Raw genomic sequence first — 20,176 nt, 5'->3', positions numbered from 1 at the left:
ATGCCATAAAGAACAATATTGCATAGGAACCTGGAATGTTAGGTCCATGAATCAAGGTAAATTGGAGTGGTCAAGCAGGAGATGGCAAGAGTGAACACCGACATTTTAGGAATCAGTGAACTAAAATGAATCAGAATGGGTGAATTTAATTTAGATGACCATTATATCTACTACTATGGGCAAGAATCCCTTAGAAGAAATGAAGTAGCCCTCATAGAAAACAAAAGAGTCCAAAATGCAGTGCTTGGGTGCAGTCTTAAAGATGACAGAATGATCTCTGTTCATTTCCAAGGCAAACCATTCAATATCATTGTAATCCAAGTCTGTGCCACAATCACTAATACTGAAGAAGCTGAAGTTGAACATTTCTATGATGACCTACAAGACCTTCTAGAACTAACACCAAGAAAAAGATGTCCTTCATAATAGGGGACTGGAATGCAAAAGTAGGAAGTCAAGAGATACCTGGAGTAACAGGCAAGTTTGGCCTTGGGGTACAAAATGTAGCAGGGCAAAGGCTAACAGTTTTGCCAAGAGAATGCACTGGTCATAGCAAACACCCTCTTCTGAAACATGACATCACCAGATGGTCAAACCAAAATCAGATTGATCATATTCTTTGTAGCCAAAGATGGAGAAATTCTATACAGTCAGCAAAAACAAGATCAGGAGCTGACTGTGCCTCAGATCATGAACTCCTTATTGTCAAATTCAGACTTAAATTGAAGAACATAGGGAAAACGACTAGGGCCATTCAAGTATGACCTAAATCAAATCCCTTACGATTACACAGTGGAAGTGACAAATAGATTCAAGGGATGAGATCTGATAGACAGAGTGCCTGAAGAACTGTGGACAGAGGTTTATGACATTGTACAGGAGGCAGTAATCAAAACCATCCCCAAGAAAAAGAAATGCAAAAAGCAAAAATCTGAGGCCTTACAAGTAGCTGAGAAAAGAAGAGAAGCTAAAGGCAAAGGAGAAAAGGAAAGCTATATCCATCTGAATAGAGAGTTCCAGAGAATAGCAAGGAGAGATAAAAATGTGTTTTAAAGTGAACAATGCAAAGAAATAGAGGCAAACAATAGAATGGGAAAGACTAGAGATCTCTTCAAGAAAATTAGAGATACCAAGGTAACATTTCATGCAAAGATAAGAACAATAAAAGACAGAAACAGTATGGACCTAACAGAAGCAGAAGATATTAAGAAGAGGTGGCAAGAGTACACAGAAGAACTATACAAAAAAAGATCTTAGTGACCCAGATAACCATGATGGTGTGATCATTCACCTAGAGCCAGACATCCTGGAATGTGAAGTCAAGTGGGCCTTAGGAAGCATTGCTACAAACAAAGTTAGTGGAGGTGATGGAATTCCAGTTCACCTATTTCAAGTCCTAAAAGATGATGCTGTTAAAGTGATGCACTCAATATGCCAGCAAATTTGGAAAACTCAGCAGTGGCCACAGAGCTGTAAAAGATAGGTTTTCATTCCAATCTCAAAGAAAGGCAATGAGAGAGAATGCTCAAACTACCGCACAATTGCACTCATCTCACACACTAGCAAAGTAAAGCTCAAAATTGTTCAAGCTAGGCTTCAACAGTGTGTGAACCAAGAACTTCCAAATGTACAAGCTAGATTTAGAAAAGGTAGAGGAACCAGAGATCAAATTGCCAATATCCGTTGGGTCACAGAAAAAGCTAGAGAATTCTAGGAAAACATATACTTCTGCTTCATTGACTATGCTGAAGCCTTTGACTGTGCGGATCACAACAAACTGTGAAAAAATTTTCAGGAGTTGAAAATACCAGATCACCTTACCTGAGAAATCTGTATGGAGATTAAGAAGCAACAGTTAGAACCAGACATGGAATGATGAACTGGTTCCAAATTGGGAAAGAAGTACGTCAAGGCTATATATTGTCATCCTGCTTATTTAACTTATATGGAGAGTACATCATGTGAAATGCCAGGCTGGATGAAGCACAAGCTGGAATCAAGATTGCCGGGAGAAATATCAATAACCTCAGATATGCAGATGACACCATACTTATGGCAGAGAGCAAAGAGGAATTAAAGAGCCTCTTGATTAAGGTGAAAGAGGAGAGTGAAAAAGCTGGCTTAAAACTCAACATTCAAAAAAATGAAGATCATGGCATCTGGTCCCATCACTTAATGGCAAACAGGTGGGGAAACAATGGAAACGGTGACAGATTTTAGTTTATTTTGCTCCAAAATCACTGCGGATAGTGACTGCAGCCATGAAATTGAAAGATGCTTACTCCTTTGAAGAAAAGCTGTGACAAACCTAAACGGCATACTCAAAATCAGAGACATCTCTTTGCTGACAAAGGTCCATCTAGTCAAAACCATGGTTTTTCCAGTAGTCATGTACAGATCTGAGAGTTGGACCACAGGCTGAGCACCAAAGAAGTGATGCTTTTGAACTGTGGTGTTGGAGAAGACTCTTGAGACTCTGTTGGACAGTAAGGAGATCAAAGCAGTCAATCTTAATGGAAATCAACCATGAATATTCATTGTAAGGACTGTTGCTGAAGCTGAAGCTCCAATACTTTGGCCTCCTGATGCAAAGAGCTGACTCACTGAAAAAGACCCTGATGTAGGGAAAGACTGAAGGCAGGAGAAGGGGACAACAGAGGACAAGATGTTTGGATGGCATTAGTGATTCAAAGGACATGAGTTTGAGCAGTCTCTGGAAGATGGTGAAAGACAGGGAAGCCTGAGGTGCTGCAGTCCACGGGGTCACAAAGAATCTGACACAGCTGAGCAACTGAGCAACAACAACGAATCTACTGGAGTGGAGAGGGACCATCCCTGCTGTTTGAGCCATAGCCATGTGCTGTGTCAGGCTGGCCCTGGGGACATTCTGCACCCAGGCAGCTGTTTGGAGGCCCGGCCACTCGTCCTGGTTTCCTCTCCGTCTGAAGCTGTCTCCAGCCAGACTCCCGTCTCTGTCCCCGCTGTGTCCATCCCCCGGCTCAGTGAGCGCTGGTGTTTGACGCACCAAGGAGTAGGTCTCTGTGCAGGACGAGGCACGGTGCCAGGACAAAGTGCTCACTCATGGTCGCTGCCCCCACAGAGGGGTTTATATGTAAATGCACAGAGACTCAGGTTTGATTAAACAACACCAGGGCTTTGCGCTGTCCCAAGCTCCCCACCTGTGCTGTCCATCAGCACTCAGGGTGGGGGCTGTTCTCACATTCCCCAGGAGGCTGTGGGGTCTGAGATGACAAACCCCGCCCAAGGGGACCTGCCAAGACCCAGGGAGGGAGGCAGGACCTGGCTCTGGGGTCCTCACCACTGGTGGACAGACGTGAATCTGATGCCCAGCATCAAGGGAGACATGTTAGGGTCCTGCCTGTCCTGGAGGATAGGTCAGCTGTCAGCAACTGCACACTCTACAGTGGAAAGATGAGAAGTGAAGACGGGGGTGCCAAGAACTGAACCACCAGGGGCTTCCCAGCCCATCCACTCAGCTCTGTATTTGGAGATGGTGACCACTAGGAGAAGACATCCCTCTTGCCTTAGTGCCCCAAGCAGGGCCCCGAGTCTCTCCCGACAGCAGGGGATGGACTCCCATGGGCTGTGTGAGGTCCAGAAGGGGTGGAGTCCGGGGGCTCAGGACTCCAATTCACGAAACATGTGCCTTGCCCGCCGTCCACCTCCACCCATGTGTGGGACACTGCCCAGGTGGCCTCAGGCCCAACCCATGTGCGGCCATGGCACCTGGTCATGAACTTGCAGATGAACCGAACAATGCCGTTGTCATTTTCTCAAAGGAATGGGCACCCTCTTCCTCACAGCTCGATTTCTCTTTTCAATGATGAGGGAAAGGCCCCCAGCTGCAGGGACCCCTGGGGATGAGGGGAGGGGTCTGGGCTGCAGGAGAGACAGCCCAGTCTCAGAAACACACTCACCCTGGAGGGTTTCCATCGCCAACAACAGTCCAGTCCACACGGCCCAGAGCCCCAGGTCTAAGATACCCCATCTGCGGAGGGCCGCCCAGTCCTCGTGCCCTCGTGGTGGATGGGGAAGAGCGGGCACTCATCAGGAAGGGGCCGCACACGTCCCGCACTCTGAGCCTCCCCAGGGACACCCCTCATGCAGGGCCCAAGCCCAGTGCCAGCTCCCAGGACCCCTTGCCAGCCAGGCCAGCTGTAGCGCCCTTCCTGAACCCCTGAGTGTCCCGTGTCCACGCCAGCGTGATGGGAGCCGGGAGCTTCATCCTGGTCCTGGGCAGGTGCCCGTCCCTTTTTTAATCACTCAGAACAGCAGCCGAGGATGGAGACAGGCCGCTCAGAACCCCAGCTCTGACCGAGAAGGGCAGGCTGCCGTCGGAGGGGGCTGGGGGCATCAGGGATGGGGGGGAGCTGGAGCCGCTGGAGCCAAGTTGCTGCCTCAGGACATCTGTGGTCAGCTCCCTCCGTGTCGTTTCAGGCCAGAAGTCCAGAACCTAGATGGCACCTCCCAGTGCCCAGGCCTGGCCATCAGGAAGCCAGAGGACGTGGAGGAGGAGGAGGAGGAGGAGCTGGAGGAGGACGATGACAGCCTGGCAGGGAAATCACAGGACGACACCGCATCCCCCACACCCGAGCCTCAGGGCGCCTACGAGGATGATGAGGATGAGGAGCCACCCACCTCCCTGGCCGTGGGCTTTGACCACACCCGAAGGTGGGCACCTGCCCTCTGTGGGCCCCGAGTGCCCCGGCCCCAGGCAGGGAGACAGGCAAGCACTGAGGGGGTGACCTCAGTCCCACACCGTCCACCCTGCCAGCGGGGTTCTTTCCTTCCCAGTAGGTGTTTCCACTGCAAAGACTTCTGTGCACAGGTCAGGGTGAGACCAGGCCCCAAACTCACACACACACATGCACACATACCTGCATACACATACACACAATGCACATGTGCACACACACACGTACACATGTGGACATGTGCATGTGTACACACAGGCACGCGTGTGCGTGCATACATATGTGCACACACGTGTGTGAACACCACATGTGCAACTGTGTACACACCCTTGCCCATGTGGGCACATGTGTATACATGTGCACACATGCAGGTGCATGTTTGTACACGTGTGTGTATACATGTGCATGCGCACACATGCTTCACCCAGTCCAGAAGCAGAGCAAGGCAGGTGAAGGCTGAGAAGGAGCTGATCAGGGACCCATGGGTGGTCTCTGGCCCTGCAGAACCAGGAGCAGTGACGTCTGTCTCCAACAGGCTGTGGGTGGGGGTTGAGCACCAACGATTTTGAAAGCTGGCAGAGGAGAGCCTCTCCTGCTGCGTCCCCACTGCTCACCGCCTACATTCAGCAGCGGTGATGCCACCAGCATTCAAGGTCCTCCTGGGGGTGGCTGGCAGATCCTGCGGGCCTTTCAGAGAGGGCCCACTTCCTCCCACTCTGGGCCCTGAGAGTGGGCCCCCCAGAACAACCCAGATTTCAGGAACCGAGACCTCTGCCCTGCTCCCAGCCTGTGCTCTGTCCCCAGGGGCCTGGCGCCCCGCCTGTGCTTGCAATGTGTGTGCACGCACTGACCTCCTCTGCGTCCCCCATCACTTTCCTGTATTCATGTGGCTTCCGTCCACGTGTCTGTGTGTCCATGTGTCTGTCTCCTGTGCATGTGGCTCGTGGAGACGCTGTGGTGTGCATGCAGGCACGGAGCTGGCCGTGGGCTTCAGAGAGGTGGCTGAGGCCAGACAGGCTGACAGCAGGCCCCTCTCCGGTCATTGGTGCAGGTGTGTTGAGGAGCCACCAGGCGGTCTCTTGGCTTTGGAGCCGATGCCGACTTTTGGGAAGGGGCTGGATCTCCGCAGAACAGCTGAGGAAACGTTTGAAGTTAAAGATGTGCTTAATTCCACCTTAGATTCTGAGACTTTAAAACAGACCCTGTACAGGCAGGCTAAGAACCAGGTAGGTACCTACCAGAGCCTGCCCCCAACCTTCCCCAGACTGGATGGCAGGCCCCAGCTGTGCCTCCCCGACCAGGGACCGTCTCCCTTCTCTCTGTGGCCATCCCATGTCTGCATGGGGGACACCCAGGACTCCAGCCCTCCCATGCCCATTGCTTTGGCTAGAGAGACCCCCCAAATGACTCCCTTTCCCTGAAAGCAAGGGCGGGGAGAGGTTGAAGGCAGATGAACGAGAGCCAGACCCTCTCAAGGGTGCTCCTCCAGTCCCACAGTGCTCCCGTACACGTGGGTCCTGGCCCTCACGTACCCGGAGGGCGGTGTCCACCAGCAGTGCCCTCGTGGCTGCACTGGCCTACCTCTGCCTCTGCCCAAGCAGGAGTGATGGTAGCCCAGGGTCCTCTCGAGGGATGCTCCCCCATCAGGGTCACGGGCTCCAAGCTGCAGCTATGGCGAGTCAGCAGGGCACAGGCTGGCCGGCATGACTTACCCGCAGCCTAGGGGCTGCAGGACCCTGCTTATTTTCAGCCTGGGGGACTTGGGGTTCCACTCAGCTCTCCGCAGCTCACCCAAGTCTGAGCAAAAACCGTCTGCGTGTCTGTCTTCGTCTTTTTACTAATCCTGTCCGGAGTGTGAAATTGGGTGGACACACCCTGCCCCACCTGCTCTGAGTGGCCCCGGGTCCCATCCACTCATGCTCTGGGGGCCAAGCTGGGCTCTGGGCCAGAGGCACGTCTACTCTTAGCTCAGAAGTGCTGCACACCACATCCCTGAAATAGCTTTTAGCCACCACCATGGTCATCCACACCGGACAGGGCCCACTAGGCAGGGCCTGCGCCTCCTTGATGGGATCTAAGCCGTAACCACCAGCACCCTGGTCCCCCTGAAGAGCATGCTTGCCTGTGAATCCGTGCTGATCACCAGGGATGTAGGGGCGCCTGTGAGGGCGGATGTGCCCCAAAGAGGCTGAGGGTCTTAGTGGCCCTCTGCAAAGATGCCTCCTCTGCAGGCCAGCACCCAACACCTTTGCCCCCACCTCACCTCTGGGTCTGAGGTCAGTGGGAGGGAGTGGGAGGCCGGGAAGGCATGGGCTGGCCTCGGGTCTACAGGACCCACCCCACAACACTCACCTTCTGTCCTGTGTGTACCCTCCCCTCCATCCAGGCGTATGCAATGATGCTGTCCCTTTCCGAGGACGCTCCTCTCCACGCCTCTTCCCAGGGCCCTCTGGACGCTTGGCTGAACATCACGGGAGCCACGCCAGAGTCTGGAGCCTTTAACCCCATCAACCACCTCTGACCGGCCTGAGAGGGGCTGGGGTCAGAGTCCAAGTGAGGCCACCAGGGCCCCCGACTTCCCAACAGAAATCTCCATGGCAGAAGACGGAGGCAAGGGCCTTGGGAGCCTGTGTGGCTTGGGGCCGAGGAGACCCCTCCTTGTCACCTGTATCTGACCACTCGTCAGCGTCTGTTCCCCTCTCCATGGTCCAACTCTGACTTTTGCAATGACAACTCAGAACCCAGCATCCTTGGAGCCATCATAGGGTTTCACTGGCTCTAAGCATCAGTCTTGAGAATGGCTTTCAGATGGTACAGCTCACTCTATCCAGGCACAGCACTGGGGGCTGCCTCACAGAGTCAACCCCATGGGCAAGGACGGGGTTTGAACCCCACACCGAGGCTGGTGGGCCTCTCCCGGGCGCCGTGTGGCATCTAGGGAGGGAACGGACATCTGGGCGTGCACTAAGGAGGGAATCGCCCTGACAATTTTTATAAAGAAAATGACAAGAATGATCCTTTTGGTAATCTTATTGACGACAGAGTCTATTTAAGCATGTGGTTTTAAAAATAGACAGTATTTTTTAAAAAAGATCACAAAGTGACTTGCAAATTGTTTTTTAAAAGTAATTTTGCATTGCTTTGAAATCTCAGCTTCTTTGCAAACCCAAACCTGCCTGGGACCCAGCCCTGCGTTTGGGGGTGTTCTTTATACTGTAGATAATGGAGAGATTTTCTATCCCTGACTGTGTTTGTAAAGCCAAGGTGATTCTGGGCACCCTGCCCCCAGAACCGAGGGGCGGAGCCCACTCCCGGGAGCAGTTTGAGACTGTGCCTGGAATCAGATACGATGTCCTGGGCTGGCCCAAGGCTGGGACTCAGAGATGTGCCTGTCATTGTGTGACATGGGATTCGTTCCCGCGTCCCCCACCCAGGGGGAGGTCGGAGCAGGGACTTGGTCCCCAGCGCAGAAGTGGCCAAGCCCCTCTGCCCTGCCCCCAACCATTCTGCAGAAGGCAGGGCCCGCTGGTCATCTTGGGATCTCCAGCACCCACCCACCCCACCCCCTGTGGATGGACAAGGGGAAGGGGGTGGGCACCCCCCATAGGGGCTGCCGTGGGGTGCACTCCAAGGCTCCTCTGCTCCAGGCTGCCAAGCTCCATGCTCACCTGAGACCCCAGGACACAACTGCCACTTCGCTCTCTGTGTGGGTTCCTGGCGGGCGGGACCCGGCTCCAGAAGGACGGGAGTCCAGGTGTGACCTCCACAAAGAGCTAAGACAGCACAGCCCTGAGGGGACGGACGGCACCTCCCAGGACCCGGCTGCTCTCCACTCAATGGGCTTTAAATTATTCCCATAGGGGCCAATATCGAATAATTGTTGTTGTTTTTTTTTTCCCTGATGGAATTGACCTTAATCTGTATATAACTTGTAATTTTTTCTAATTCATTTCTTTTCTTATTTTATTTCTTCCTTAACAGTATTTTTGGCATTAGACATTCTTATTGTGAAGAAATAATGTTAATATAAGTATCTAGTGAAGGACCAAAACCGTGTAATAAGGTTGTGTGTTGTGTGATCAATAACCAGGGAGTGGGGCGATTTTTAATGTGCCAAATACCCCACGTCCCCCCCCCCAACGAATCCTGCTGCCCATTTTCCAGACAATCATGTGTTTTTGTTAAATTTGAGTTTCAGTTGCATTTAAGACAAGTGCTCTATTTATTTCTTTTATTGTTTGGAAGAAAAACGAAGACTAGCATCCCAAGAAGAAGAGAAAAAAACCCGCCCAAGTTGCCCTAAGAAATGTGTGAAAATACAAACGGTCATGGAGTGGCCAACCGTCCAGCCGCTCCAGGCCAAGACAATCGTCCGCCTGGGCACTGGGGGTTCGGCTTCACAGTGGAGACCTGTGGATGGGGATCCCCAAGGGCGCACAGACCTGCAGATCCTAGTGAAAGGATTTGGCCTTTCCCGGATCCGGTCAAGGTACCACTCAGAGCGCCTTCCACGTGGGAACAGGCTGGAACGTGGCCCCCAGGGCGGTCGGAGAAGCTGCTGGCAGAGGAGCTGCCCGCAGCCACACCCACAAGGATTTACAGACACGGCTGCTCACACCGCCTCAGAAGCATCCTTCACCCCACCCCCCTAGTGGACCCACCTGGTGTGTTGCAGTTTCCAACTCTCCCTCGATCGAGATGGGACCCCTTTGGAAAGTCAACCTCAGATACCACCTCCCCATTTCTGTAAACCCAAATTATATGATTTCTTCTGCTAAACAATAAGGTGTGTGCTTTTTTTTGCGATTTGACTCTCTCTGTCCAAAGCAGGATGTTTGGGCAGGTGGAGGCCTGAGTGTCTGTTCCCTGCAGCCCAGCCCTTCTGTTCACCTCTGGTCTCTGACGGTCACGGTTGGCTCTCTGCAGCTGATCTCCTTAAACTCTGACTCTTTCTTTCTTTCCTTCCCCATCTCCAAGAACCCTGACTACACATTTTAAGTCTTCTTTTTTGTCCCTCTTGAAAATGATTAGAGTAAGCCCAGTTTCTCCTCCAGCCTGGGCATTTGGCAGATTCAGTGGCGGGGAGGGTTCTGTCCTTGGACCCTCAGATAAAAACAGCACTTATTTCCTACGCCTGGCGGCTCCATGAAACCTGGCCTCAAAGTTGAGTGTTGTCCCAACCACAGTCAGCTGTCCCTCCCCAGGTCTTCTCTGCCCCCCAGGCTCCAGCACCAGCCACCTGCTCAGACCCAGGGGGACGCCCTGGAGGCCCTGGGAGCTCGGGCTAGAGAATTCCGAGAGCCCAGCTTCATGGCACGGATGCAACTGGCGGCTGGCTGGCCAACCAATGCATCTGTGGGCTGGTGGCCAGACTCAGGGCTATAAACTAGGAACCCCATTAGGCTAGTGTGCCGGGGCCAGGGCCCTTCATTCCAGCCTCATCTGCTTCCCTCTTTGGACTGCTGACTCTCACCCCCAAGTGGAAATTAGGAAGGAAGTCTCCTTACCCTTCCCTCTTCTGCCCCTCAAACCCCAACTCCCACCTCGGGCCCAACCCTTTCATTCCCAGGACAAGTGGGTAGGACCCCAGGACTGATAACCCTTTGGCCAGCCAGCCCTTCATAAGGGGGACCCAGAAGCCTCGGGTTGGAACCCAGAGGCATGCATTTCTACATCCCACCTGGAACCCTGGGGTGGGGATAAGAGACTGGGGTGGGCCTGAGAGACTGCCCAGCCCTAGTGGCCTTCCCATACGATGCCAAGAGTGCGGCCAGTCCACCCAGACACTGATTGGCCCTGGAAACCCTGAGGGCCCTTGTCCTTCTGCATCCTGGCTGCTTCCTCAGTGAACATTCGCAAAGCACTTGCCTGAATACACATCTCTTGTATTAGCCCCAAAGCCTCAAAGCACTGGATTGTGGCACCCCCGGGCCCCAGCCTCCCCCCACTACTGCCCAAGTGACTGAAATCTACTGAGCTTATTCACTGTGCTGTCCTGGGAGGGGCAGGGGCGGCACCCCTGGGAGAGCACCCCGCACTGCTGCCTGGGGCACTGGCGGGGAATGGATGGGGAGCCGGGCACCTCGCTCCCCTCCCGGCTGGGGACGCGGGGACATAGCTGCTCCTGGTCGGTGGAGGTCAGCCGGGTCTCAAAAGCCATGAATGTCTCTGTAGCGATGAGTGATACTGTGACTAAGACGTCCTCACAAGATGCCAAGGAGTGTCCCTCTCCTCCTGCCATTCCAGTGTTTATGTTTTCTTTCTTTTCTGCCACGGATTCGTATTACCACTTGTGGGGGGAAAACAAAAGTAAAAGTAGATAGAATGAAAAGGCAGCTTATGTTTCCAGATGTGCAATTCACTCACGAACAAAGTTATCCTGAAGGCTCCTTTCCGCGCACCTCTCTTCCTCGTTCTCCTCCAAACGAGGGAAGCTGAGCCCCGTGTCCACACGGGACTGAGGGCATCCGTACGCGTACGCTGGTGACACTCCAAACCTGTGCGTCCATGTCATCCTTTGCCATCGTTACATTATGATTCAGTTTTGTTTTTCTTTTTTTTTTTCTTTTAGAGCTGTATAGTGTTGAAAAGAAGTCAAGTGTAAATGTCTGGTTTTTCTCCATAATGTTTTTTTTAAAAAAAAAACCATTGAGAAGGAGGCTGGTGTATGTCCCACGTCCCCCGATTGTAAATTTGCTTCTGTTCTAAGTAAACTGCATGGCTCGTGTGTAGTCATTATTGTGTCTGTTCGTGAAATTTTTACGAAAAGGAAAATCCCATAGATGCACTTATTAAATATGTGATTAGAGTCTGCGTCCTCAAGACGAGGAGTCCTGAACTGCGCACATGGAAGACGCAGTTCTTAACATGGAAATCGCTGTGGGAGAAGGAAAGGAAAAGACATCAAATGCAGGGATCATTCAGAGAGTGACTCTGCAGATTTCATTTTGATGATGCTTGTGACAAAGACAAATGTGCGTGTGTAGAGAAATGTCTTTGAGATGAAGCCTAGGAGAAGCTGATTTCGAGGCTGATGCTGTAGACTAGGACTGTATACCGAATGTAGTCTTTCCGACGCTACAATGAATTCATACATGAGACTGATACGCAATAAATCTGTGTGCTTTTCTAAGCCTCTGTGCCTGCATGCTTCACTCAGGGAGAACAGAGGCCTCTGAGGGCTGGGGAGGGCTGGTGAGAACAGACTCAAGAGTCAGGGCGTGGCTGGTGGGGAGGCTCACCAGCCCTGATGGAGAGCCCCTCGTGCCATCCTCCTGTATCAGCCCCAGGGCAGGTCCCCTTGCTGTTCCTGTTTTCCAGAAAAGAACAAGTTCAGAGAGGGCACCAACTACCCAGGACAGCCTTGCAGTGAGAGTGCTGGTCTCCAGCTGTGCCCTCCTCCAAGTGTGCCCACCTCAGGACAAGGTGACCTTTAGGTATGGCCCCCAGGTGTGCCCTGCTCCAGGTGTGGCAGCCTCTAGGTGTTTCTACTCTCGATCATAGTGGCCTTCAGGGGTGCCCATCTCCAGGTGGGCCTACCTCTAGGCATGGCACCCTACTGGTGTGCCCACCTCCAAATGAAACTGCCCCCAGGTATTCTTACCCCAACATGTCCCTGCCCCCAGTGCCCATGCCCATGAACTCCCACCAGGGCCTCTTGATGGAGGAGAAGCCCACCTATAAGGCCAGCCCCAAATCTGCCCCCCTCTAAGAGTAGACCTCCGCACCAGCCAGCCCTCCACTTCAGCTGTGTCTGACCCACACACTGCTTCCAGCCAGGGCCTGAGCCTGACCCACCAGCAATGGCCAGATGGGTCAAGGCAGAGCAAAGGCCAGGGCTGCAGGAGGAGCAAACATAGCCCCCCAGGGCACCCTCCTTCTGTGTACCCAGGCATTCCTTCTTGGGGCCCAACTGTCAGGCTGCACAAAGAAATGAAGCATAGATGATGGATGAATAGGTGAATGGATGGATAGATGGATGATGGATGCGTGGATAGGTGAATGATGGATGGGTGGATGGATAGTAGATGGACAGATGGATGGATGGATGGATGGATAGATGGCTGGATAAATGTATGGATAGATGTGTGGGTGGATGGATGATGGATAGGTGGGTGGATCCACCTATGAATGGATGGATGGAATGATGGGTGGGTTGGTGGGTGGATGGATGGGCAGATAGATGATGGATGGGTGGTCTGCTGTAAGAATGCTCACTCAACATGGATCTTGAGACCTCCAGTGCCTCTGAAGGGGGCTGAACCTGCGCTGAGAGAGGTAACAGAATGGGGCAAGGCCTGGGTTCCTCTAAATGGCAGCATCTCATAGCCACCAGAGGGAAGAAACTGCAGTTGACCTTGGAACAAGATCCCTGGGCCCAAATCTGGGTACTGAGTCTTATCGCTTTCTTCACACCATCAAGTATGTGTGTCTCCAGGATAGCACTGGTTGGGGGAAGCAGTTAAACATTTTAAGGTGCTTTTTTCCCTGGTGTGACTGTCATCCTGTGATCTGAATCCTGCGGTCAGATATGAGCTTTGCCCTGGAGTTCCAAGCACAGGGATGGCTTGAGAAATAAATTTCCGTTCTCAGAGGACAAACGATGCGAATCACAGAACTGGTGAATGGCCACACTTCCAAAAGCCATTCACCAAGCTGGAGTGACAGTCTCCAGCCCACCCCGTTATGCCCTCCCAAGCTCCCCAGGCAGGCTGCCGTCAGAGGTCAGAGCTCCCATCTTTGTTCAGCCCAGCAGCCTTACTCTATGCCCTCCACCCCCGAAGAGAGAGGAGTATCCCAGGACAGGAGCCTGTCTGATAAGAGCCCTATTGTCAGGGGACCTCAGAGGGAAAGAGCAGAGGCACAGAGAACAGGCTGGCAAGCCAACGCTGTCTCCCTGAAGCCCAGCTCCTGGCAGGGAAGATCGAGGAAAAAGGTTCCATTTTGGAAACAAGGGGGGTGAAAAGCAACAGGAGAAAACTGTGTCAATGAGAAATCTGTTTTCTGGGAAAAGAGATGCTTTTGAATTCCCCTTCAGATTCATTCTGGGCCAAGTGAGCCTGTTGGTTATTTGCAGAGAAGCTATTTTGAGAATCGTTAACTTCATTTCTTGGGGCAACAAAAGTCTTCCCCAAGATCAAAAAGTATCTTAATTCAGGGTGAAATGGCTAGACACAGGCTGGCTTCCGTGGGAACAGATGGACTAGCAAGAGGGGCCCAGAATAACAAGATGCTCAGAGCAGGGTTCTGGGGCGGGAGGTGGCTGCTGGCCACAGCCTGCACTGTGGTCCTCATGAAGGGAAGAGCGCTGTGCACAGCACTGCTGGGCCACGTCCTCCCCAAAACTTACTCCCAGTTCAGGAAAGGGAGGTGGAGTTTGCTCCAGAGCTTCAGGGCAGAGAAGACAGAATTCCATGGTTATAAGACAGGGAGGCCCGAGCACCAGCTGTGGCCCAACAGAGAGGCTGTGAGTGCAAGTGAAGGTCACTAAGTCGTGTTCGATCTCTTTGAGACACCATGGACTGTAGCCCGCCAAGTTCCTCTGTCCACGGAATTCTCCAGGCAAGAATATTGGAGTGGGTAGCCATTCCCTTCTCCAGGGGATCTGCCCAAACCAGGGATCAAACCCAGGTTTCCCACATTGCAGGCAGATTCTTTACCATCTGAGCCACCAGGGAAGCCCAACAGAGAGGCTGGGGGACCAAAACCCCAAGGGAGGTAGTTGGCTCTTTCTCCTAGGATCCAGCTGAAACCCCTGGATTCATGCGCCCACCAGGCCTTGGAGCTCTGGATGACTTCTGTGGTCCTGTCTTCAAGTTCACTGATCTTTCCTTCTGTAGTATCTAGTCTGTTAACTCCATCCAGTATGTTTTTAAATGTTCATATCTTGAATATTTTTTTCATCTTTAGAATTTTCATTTGATTCAGCATTCTTTTTCTTTTGATCATATTCATTATACATTATACTTTCTCTTTTATGTTCAAGGCTTCTCTTATATCCTTGGAATAGTTATCATGTGTGCTAAGTCACTTCAGTCATGTCCGACTCTTTGCGACCCTATGGACTGTAGCCCACCAGGCTCCTCTGTCCATGGGATTCTCCAGGCAAGAATACTGGAGTGGGTTGCCATTTCTTTCTCCAGAGGATCTTCCCAACCCAGGGATCGAACACACAGTTCTTACATATCCTGCATTGGCAGATGGGTTCTTTACCGCTAGCGCCACCCTTCATGAAGCGAAGCGAAGCGAAAGTTGCTCAGTCGAGTCCGACTCTTTGCAACCCCACGGACTATTGTCCAGGGAATTCTCCAGGCCAGAATACTGGAGTGGGTAGCGTTTCCCTTCTCCAGGGGACCTTCCCAACCTAGGAATCGAACCCAGATCTCACGCATTGCAGGCAGATTCTTTACCAGCTGAGCCACCAAGGAAGCCCTGCTAGTTGTATCATCTATGTCGTTTCTGGGTCTCTTTTTATTGGTTGCTTTTTCTCACACTTAAAGGTCATGTGTCTGTTAATGTTTCACTGGGTGCTGGAGGTTGAGACCTCAGAGTCTGTTGGCATTCTTTTAAGCAATTTTCATGCTGACAAGCAGTTAACTGACTTGGAGGCCAGCCTGGTCTTTGCTTGTTTCAAAAACTCTGTTGGTCAGATGTAGAGCAGCCTCTGCCCCTTCCACCTAAGGTGTAAGCTTACCTTCACCTAAGACGTGGGCTTTGTTGATCTCCAGCCAATGCCCTGGGCTGCACGAGGCCTCTTGATCCCCACTGCCCTGGGCTGCACGAGGCCTCTTGATCCTGGTGATTGGCTATCAAGTGTTTCTGAGCTTGTGTGGATGCTGGGAGCTATTCTCTGCTCGGCTCCCAGGATCTCATTCTGCACACAGAGCAGAGCATTTGACCAGACTCAGGCTGGCCCCGGGGGCTTCTCAAAATCCTTTTCTGCACTGCTGCCTTCCCTCTGAGGCTCTGCCTGCAAGGCCCAGTCCCCTCATCCTCCCTGACCCCATCTCTGCCTGCCTCGGCTAGCTCAGTGAGGCCACTGTGTTCTGCTTTGTCCTGCCTCTCAGAAGAAAGTTGGGCAGGTGTGGGGCTCACCTCACTGGGTCCTCCCCTCACCCCTACTGTTCTCTGCCACATGTTGTGCGCTCAGTCGCTTCAGCTGCGTCCAGCTCTTTGCAACCGTACGGACTGTAGCACGCCAGGCTCCTCTGCCCATGGGATTCTCCAGGAAAGAGTACTGGAGTGGGTTCCCATGCCGTCCTCCAGGGGATCTTCCCCACCCAGAGACTGAACCAGTGACTCCTGCGTCTCCTGCACTGGCAGACAGATTCTTTACCACTAAGCCCTGCTACCTGTTGTTGACGACTACAACAGTTGCTTCTTATTTTTGCCCAGTTTTCTATTGATTACAGTGGGAGCTGCATCATCACAGCTGGAATGTCTGTAATGCTTTGAGTTCTCAGTTGGAGCAGATAAGTGCATTTTAAAAATGCCTTACCTCTTTGGAAACCTTAAATAGTCCCTAATTATGAGAGGGGGCCTGGGCTTTGCACTCAGATAAGCCTGAGCTCTCCTCTTGGCCGGGTCACTCACTAGCCAGGTAATAAAGCACAGACGCTTGACCTCTGGATGAAATGGGAGACATTGACACCTTAGGGAGTTTCTGTAAGAATTCCAGAAGGTGATGCAGGAAGCCTGGTACACGGTAGGCATTTAATAGGAGGTAACAACCACTTGCTACCTTAACAGGAGGCCCAATTGTTAGCTGGGCCACAAGACAGAGTGACCGTGTGCTCCCTGAACTGAGCCTCCTGCTCAGCAAGGCCACCCCTATGGGCCAAAGAGGGAGCCAGGCCCTGCCCAGCAGCCCGGCCCCTGCACCGCCCCTGTGTCCATCTGTGGACCCCACCCAGACTGGGCCTCCAGTCAACCAACACAGAAGAGCCTCTGTCCTCAGGCCCACTCACAGCTGCCCCAATACCCAAGGTCAATGAGACCTTTCCCAGCTGCCCGCGGGCTGGACCATGCACCCGAGGGGAGGGACCCTGCAGTGAGTGGTGGGTCAGCTGGATGCCAGGCCCAGAGAAGAAAGGAGGCCTACTGTGCCCTATCCTCCAGCCGCCACCTTCCCTGCAGCTAGGGAGGTAGGGAGAGAGCGGGCACTGCCCCTTTCGCCCTCAGCACCCAGGATGGTCAAACCGAAAGGCCTCCTGGGGGGCTTCTGGCCTCAGGACACTGCCTCTCTGGGCTGTGGCCCTGCAACTGAGCAAAAGTTTGGAAGACTCGAGCAAGACCTCCTGGAGCACAGGACACCCTGGAGCCACAGGAAAGGGACTCCGTCAGACAGCAGGCGTCGACTTCTTTGTAGGAAATCCCGAGAGCCATGGGGTTGATGATCCCAGAGGTTCGGGAAACCCCTCATTTTGTGAGTGCTGGGCAAGCCGGGCATGCAGCTGACCCACATCTTACTTTCCAGGGGTGACCATCAGTATGCAGGTTCCTCCCCCAGGACGTTGGCACGGAGCTAAGGCCCTGAGCCTGTGACAGCCAGTGGTGTCCCCTCTAAGGTTCTCATGGGGAACGGGGAGGGAGAAGACCCCAGGGCCACACAAGAGCCGCCTTCACAAGGCCTCTTCCTCTCAATTCTCAAGGCTGAAAATGTCCCCAGGCTGGTGAGGCCCAGACATGTGGGGTGAGCTCCGTCTAATCCGTGCTGCCCCGTCTCCTCCTGGCCTGCTGAACGGTGCCCTGAGGCCAGGCACAGAGGCACCCCGACACACAGGAGCAGGGTGCAGGCTGCCCTCTATGGGCAGACCACCCCCCACCCCGGGAAGCCTGCATGCCAGCAAGAAGACAGAAACAGGTTAGCCAAGTAGGATGCTCGTCAGAGGCAGAGACGAGATGAGAGAGGCTGGTCATCTTCCTGGGCCACTGCAATGAATGACCACAAAACGGAGACACATCCTCTCCCAGCTCTGTCTGAGATCAAGGTGAGGGTAGTCTCTAGGAGAGGATCCTTCCCACCTCTTCCAACTCCTCAGCATCCTCGACCCGCAGACACACTACTCCAACCTACGTCTCCATCCACACCAGACCCCTCCCTTCTGTCTGGGTATCCAGCTCTCCTCTTCTTATCGGATTTGGGGCCTAATCAGGTAGGCTCCTGTCTCAATCACACCTGCAAAGACCCATTTTTCAAATAGGGGTACATCAATGCTGCATTCAGCTCTCAGGGCAGGGAACAGTTGGCCTGGAAGCCCGGGGCGGGAAAGAAGCCTGGGCGCCGCTGAAAGGGCCGTCTGCTCTGGGCTGACCCGGCCCCGCACACCCTGGGTCCCAGCTACAGGGTGGGAGAGTTCCAGAGACTCACCCCCACTGGCAGATGAGCAGAGGAAGAGGGCTGTGCGGTCAGCCCCGGGTCCTTCTCCCCATGCCCGTCACAAGACCCTCAAGCTGTTTCTTTCCAGCCATCAGCCCTGGGCATGGACGCTGGGTTATTTCATGTGCCATCATCTAATCTCTGCTTTACAGCCGAGGCCCAGATAGGCAAGCCATCTGATCCTGGTCCCTCGTCCCCAACCACACGCTCAGCCAGCCAGAGGCCAGCCTCAGGTAGGAGGATGAACCATGAAATGACCGAGCCGGGTTCTGAAAGAAGGTTTTAAAGGAAAGCGTCGCATAGGGGTCAGGAACCCTCCAGGCCTGGCTCTCCCCATCGGCCAAGACCCTCCAGGACTCCCCCAACCGCCTCACTTCTGCCTTCTGGGCCTTGTGGTGTAGTACCCAAAATGACCTCTGGAGGGAAGCACGTGCCCAACTTTCCCAAGAGCTGCCTGGAAGCAGTCTGTCCACCCAGGTGGCCGCAGGGCAAAGGACTCTGCCCACAGGGGTCAGCCATTAGCCCTCACCCAACACACACAGATGGGAGGAAGCCACAGGCAGTCCCTGAGTATGCTGAGAGCAGGCTCTGCTATTGCCGCCCTGGGTTGGTGTGAAGCTGGGGTTTTGGGGTGGTGGGTGACACAGGGCAGGTAGAATGGAGTGGGGGAGGTGTGGGTCCTGCCTGGCAGACAGGCAGGTCAGTTCAAGCTCTGTCCCAGCACACCTGTCCCAGCCTCCCGCACCTCCTGCAGCACCAGGAAGCCAGATTCTTGAAACTCCATCTAAGGGACTGTTGCAGCCTCTGCCCAGGGGACTCACCCTGAACAAGGCCTGGAAAGGTCGGGCTTGGAACCCAGACTGAGCTTCATGCAGGCTAACAAGATCTGACTTTCCAGGCCTCAGCGACCTGATCTGCCAGGTGGGGATGATGCCAATGAATGCCGTGCAGGACAAGGGAGTGCTCTGAACGCTCCAGGGCCGTCCTCTGGCGGCCATTCTGCAAAGAATCCAGAAGGTGGGGTCATTTCTGCAGCAGGGGAGGCCTTGCAAACCTTAGATTCCCCACAGAGCTGGTCGGCTTCCAGGAGGGCTTCCTGGAGGAGGGGGCAGCCCAGCCGGGCCAGTAAGAAGAAATTCAGAGCCGCACTGGGGAAGCTGCGTAGCACTGGCCGCTCCCAAGCAGGCGAAGCCCAGCCCGAGGGAGTGGGCGTGGGGGCTGCGACGTTGGGGGCGGTCCCGGAGAGGCGCTGGCCTCCGGCGGGAGACTCCAGACTGGACTCAGAGGTGCGAACCCGCTCGGCTGCGAGTCACGTGGGCTCCCGCCGGCCAGGTGGGGACAGTGACGCAGGCAGCGCGGCCAGGTACCTGGGGCGCACCCCGCCGGCCCCTCCCACCGCCGGCACTCGGAGCCGGAGCCGCCGGGCGCGCGCCCCGCCCCACCTGGCCACCCACCTGGCGGGGCCGGAGCGCCGCCGCCTCCCGCTGGGCTGCACAGGAAGTGTGGGGGCGGGGACGGGGAGGGACCGAGCCGCCGGACAGAGCGCCGGGCCGGGAGCTGCTGCCCGCTGGGGCGCGGAGCCTGGAGGCTGTACCGGCTGACGCTCTCGTAGCTCCGTCCTCCGCCCCGCAGCGCAGGTAAGCCTGGGTCCAGGTGAGAGGGGGAAACAAGTGAGCCTGGGAGACAGGTGAGCCGGGGAAGGGACGGGTGAGCGAAGTGGAGGCAGGGGGTGAGCCTTTGGGAGGGGCTGGCCCCTTTCCTCCCCTTCGCTTTTCCGGAAAGCCCCGCCCCGGGGGCCGCGACATTTGCGGCTCCCTCCCTCCCCAGTGGCTGCCCAGCGAAGGCAGGGGGAGGGGACAAAGCCTAGCTGGACCTAGAGCCCCTGACCCCACTCCTAGGCTTCAAGCGTCCCAGCTGCCCGTTCCCTTTTCTCCTCTAAGCCCTAGGGGACACTCCTCCCCGTGGAGGGGAACTCTGCAGCCTATTAGGGCATCAGGGCTGAGAGATCCATAGGAAGCCCCTGGGACCTTTGAAGGGAGGGAGCAAACGACCCTCCCAACAACTCTGGAGAATCTGTTGCCCA

General features: G+C 54.2%; 1 protein-coding gene across 1 annotated transcript in view; it reads left to right on the top strand.

Annotated features, from left to right (window-relative positions):
* PRDM16 (PR/SET domain 16) overlaps positions 1 to 8,256 on the top strand; it is a 334,085-nt gene extending 325,829 nt beyond the window's left edge. The window contains exons 16-18 of the mRNA XM_052653611.1: positions 4,459 to 4,692; positions 5,767 to 5,941; positions 7,102 to 8,256. Of these exons, the coding sequence (XP_052509571.1) occupies positions 4,459 to 4,692; positions 5,767 to 5,941; positions 7,102 to 7,236 (544 nt within the window). The 3' untranslated portion in view covers positions 7,237 to 8,256. The remainder of the gene's footprint in view (positions 1 to 4,458; positions 4,693 to 5,766; positions 5,942 to 7,101) is intronic.
* The last annotated feature ends 11,920 nt before the right edge of the window (positions 8,257 to 20,176 follow it).

Source organism: Budorcas taxicolor, chromosome 16, assembly GCF_023091745.1.
Source record: "Budorcas taxicolor isolate Tak-1 chromosome 16, Takin1.1, whole genome shotgun sequence".
Taxonomy (NCBI): Eukaryota; Metazoa; Chordata; class Mammalia; order Artiodactyla; family Bovidae; genus Budorcas; species Budorcas taxicolor.
This window is presented reverse-complemented; position numbering and strand designations above follow the sequence as displayed.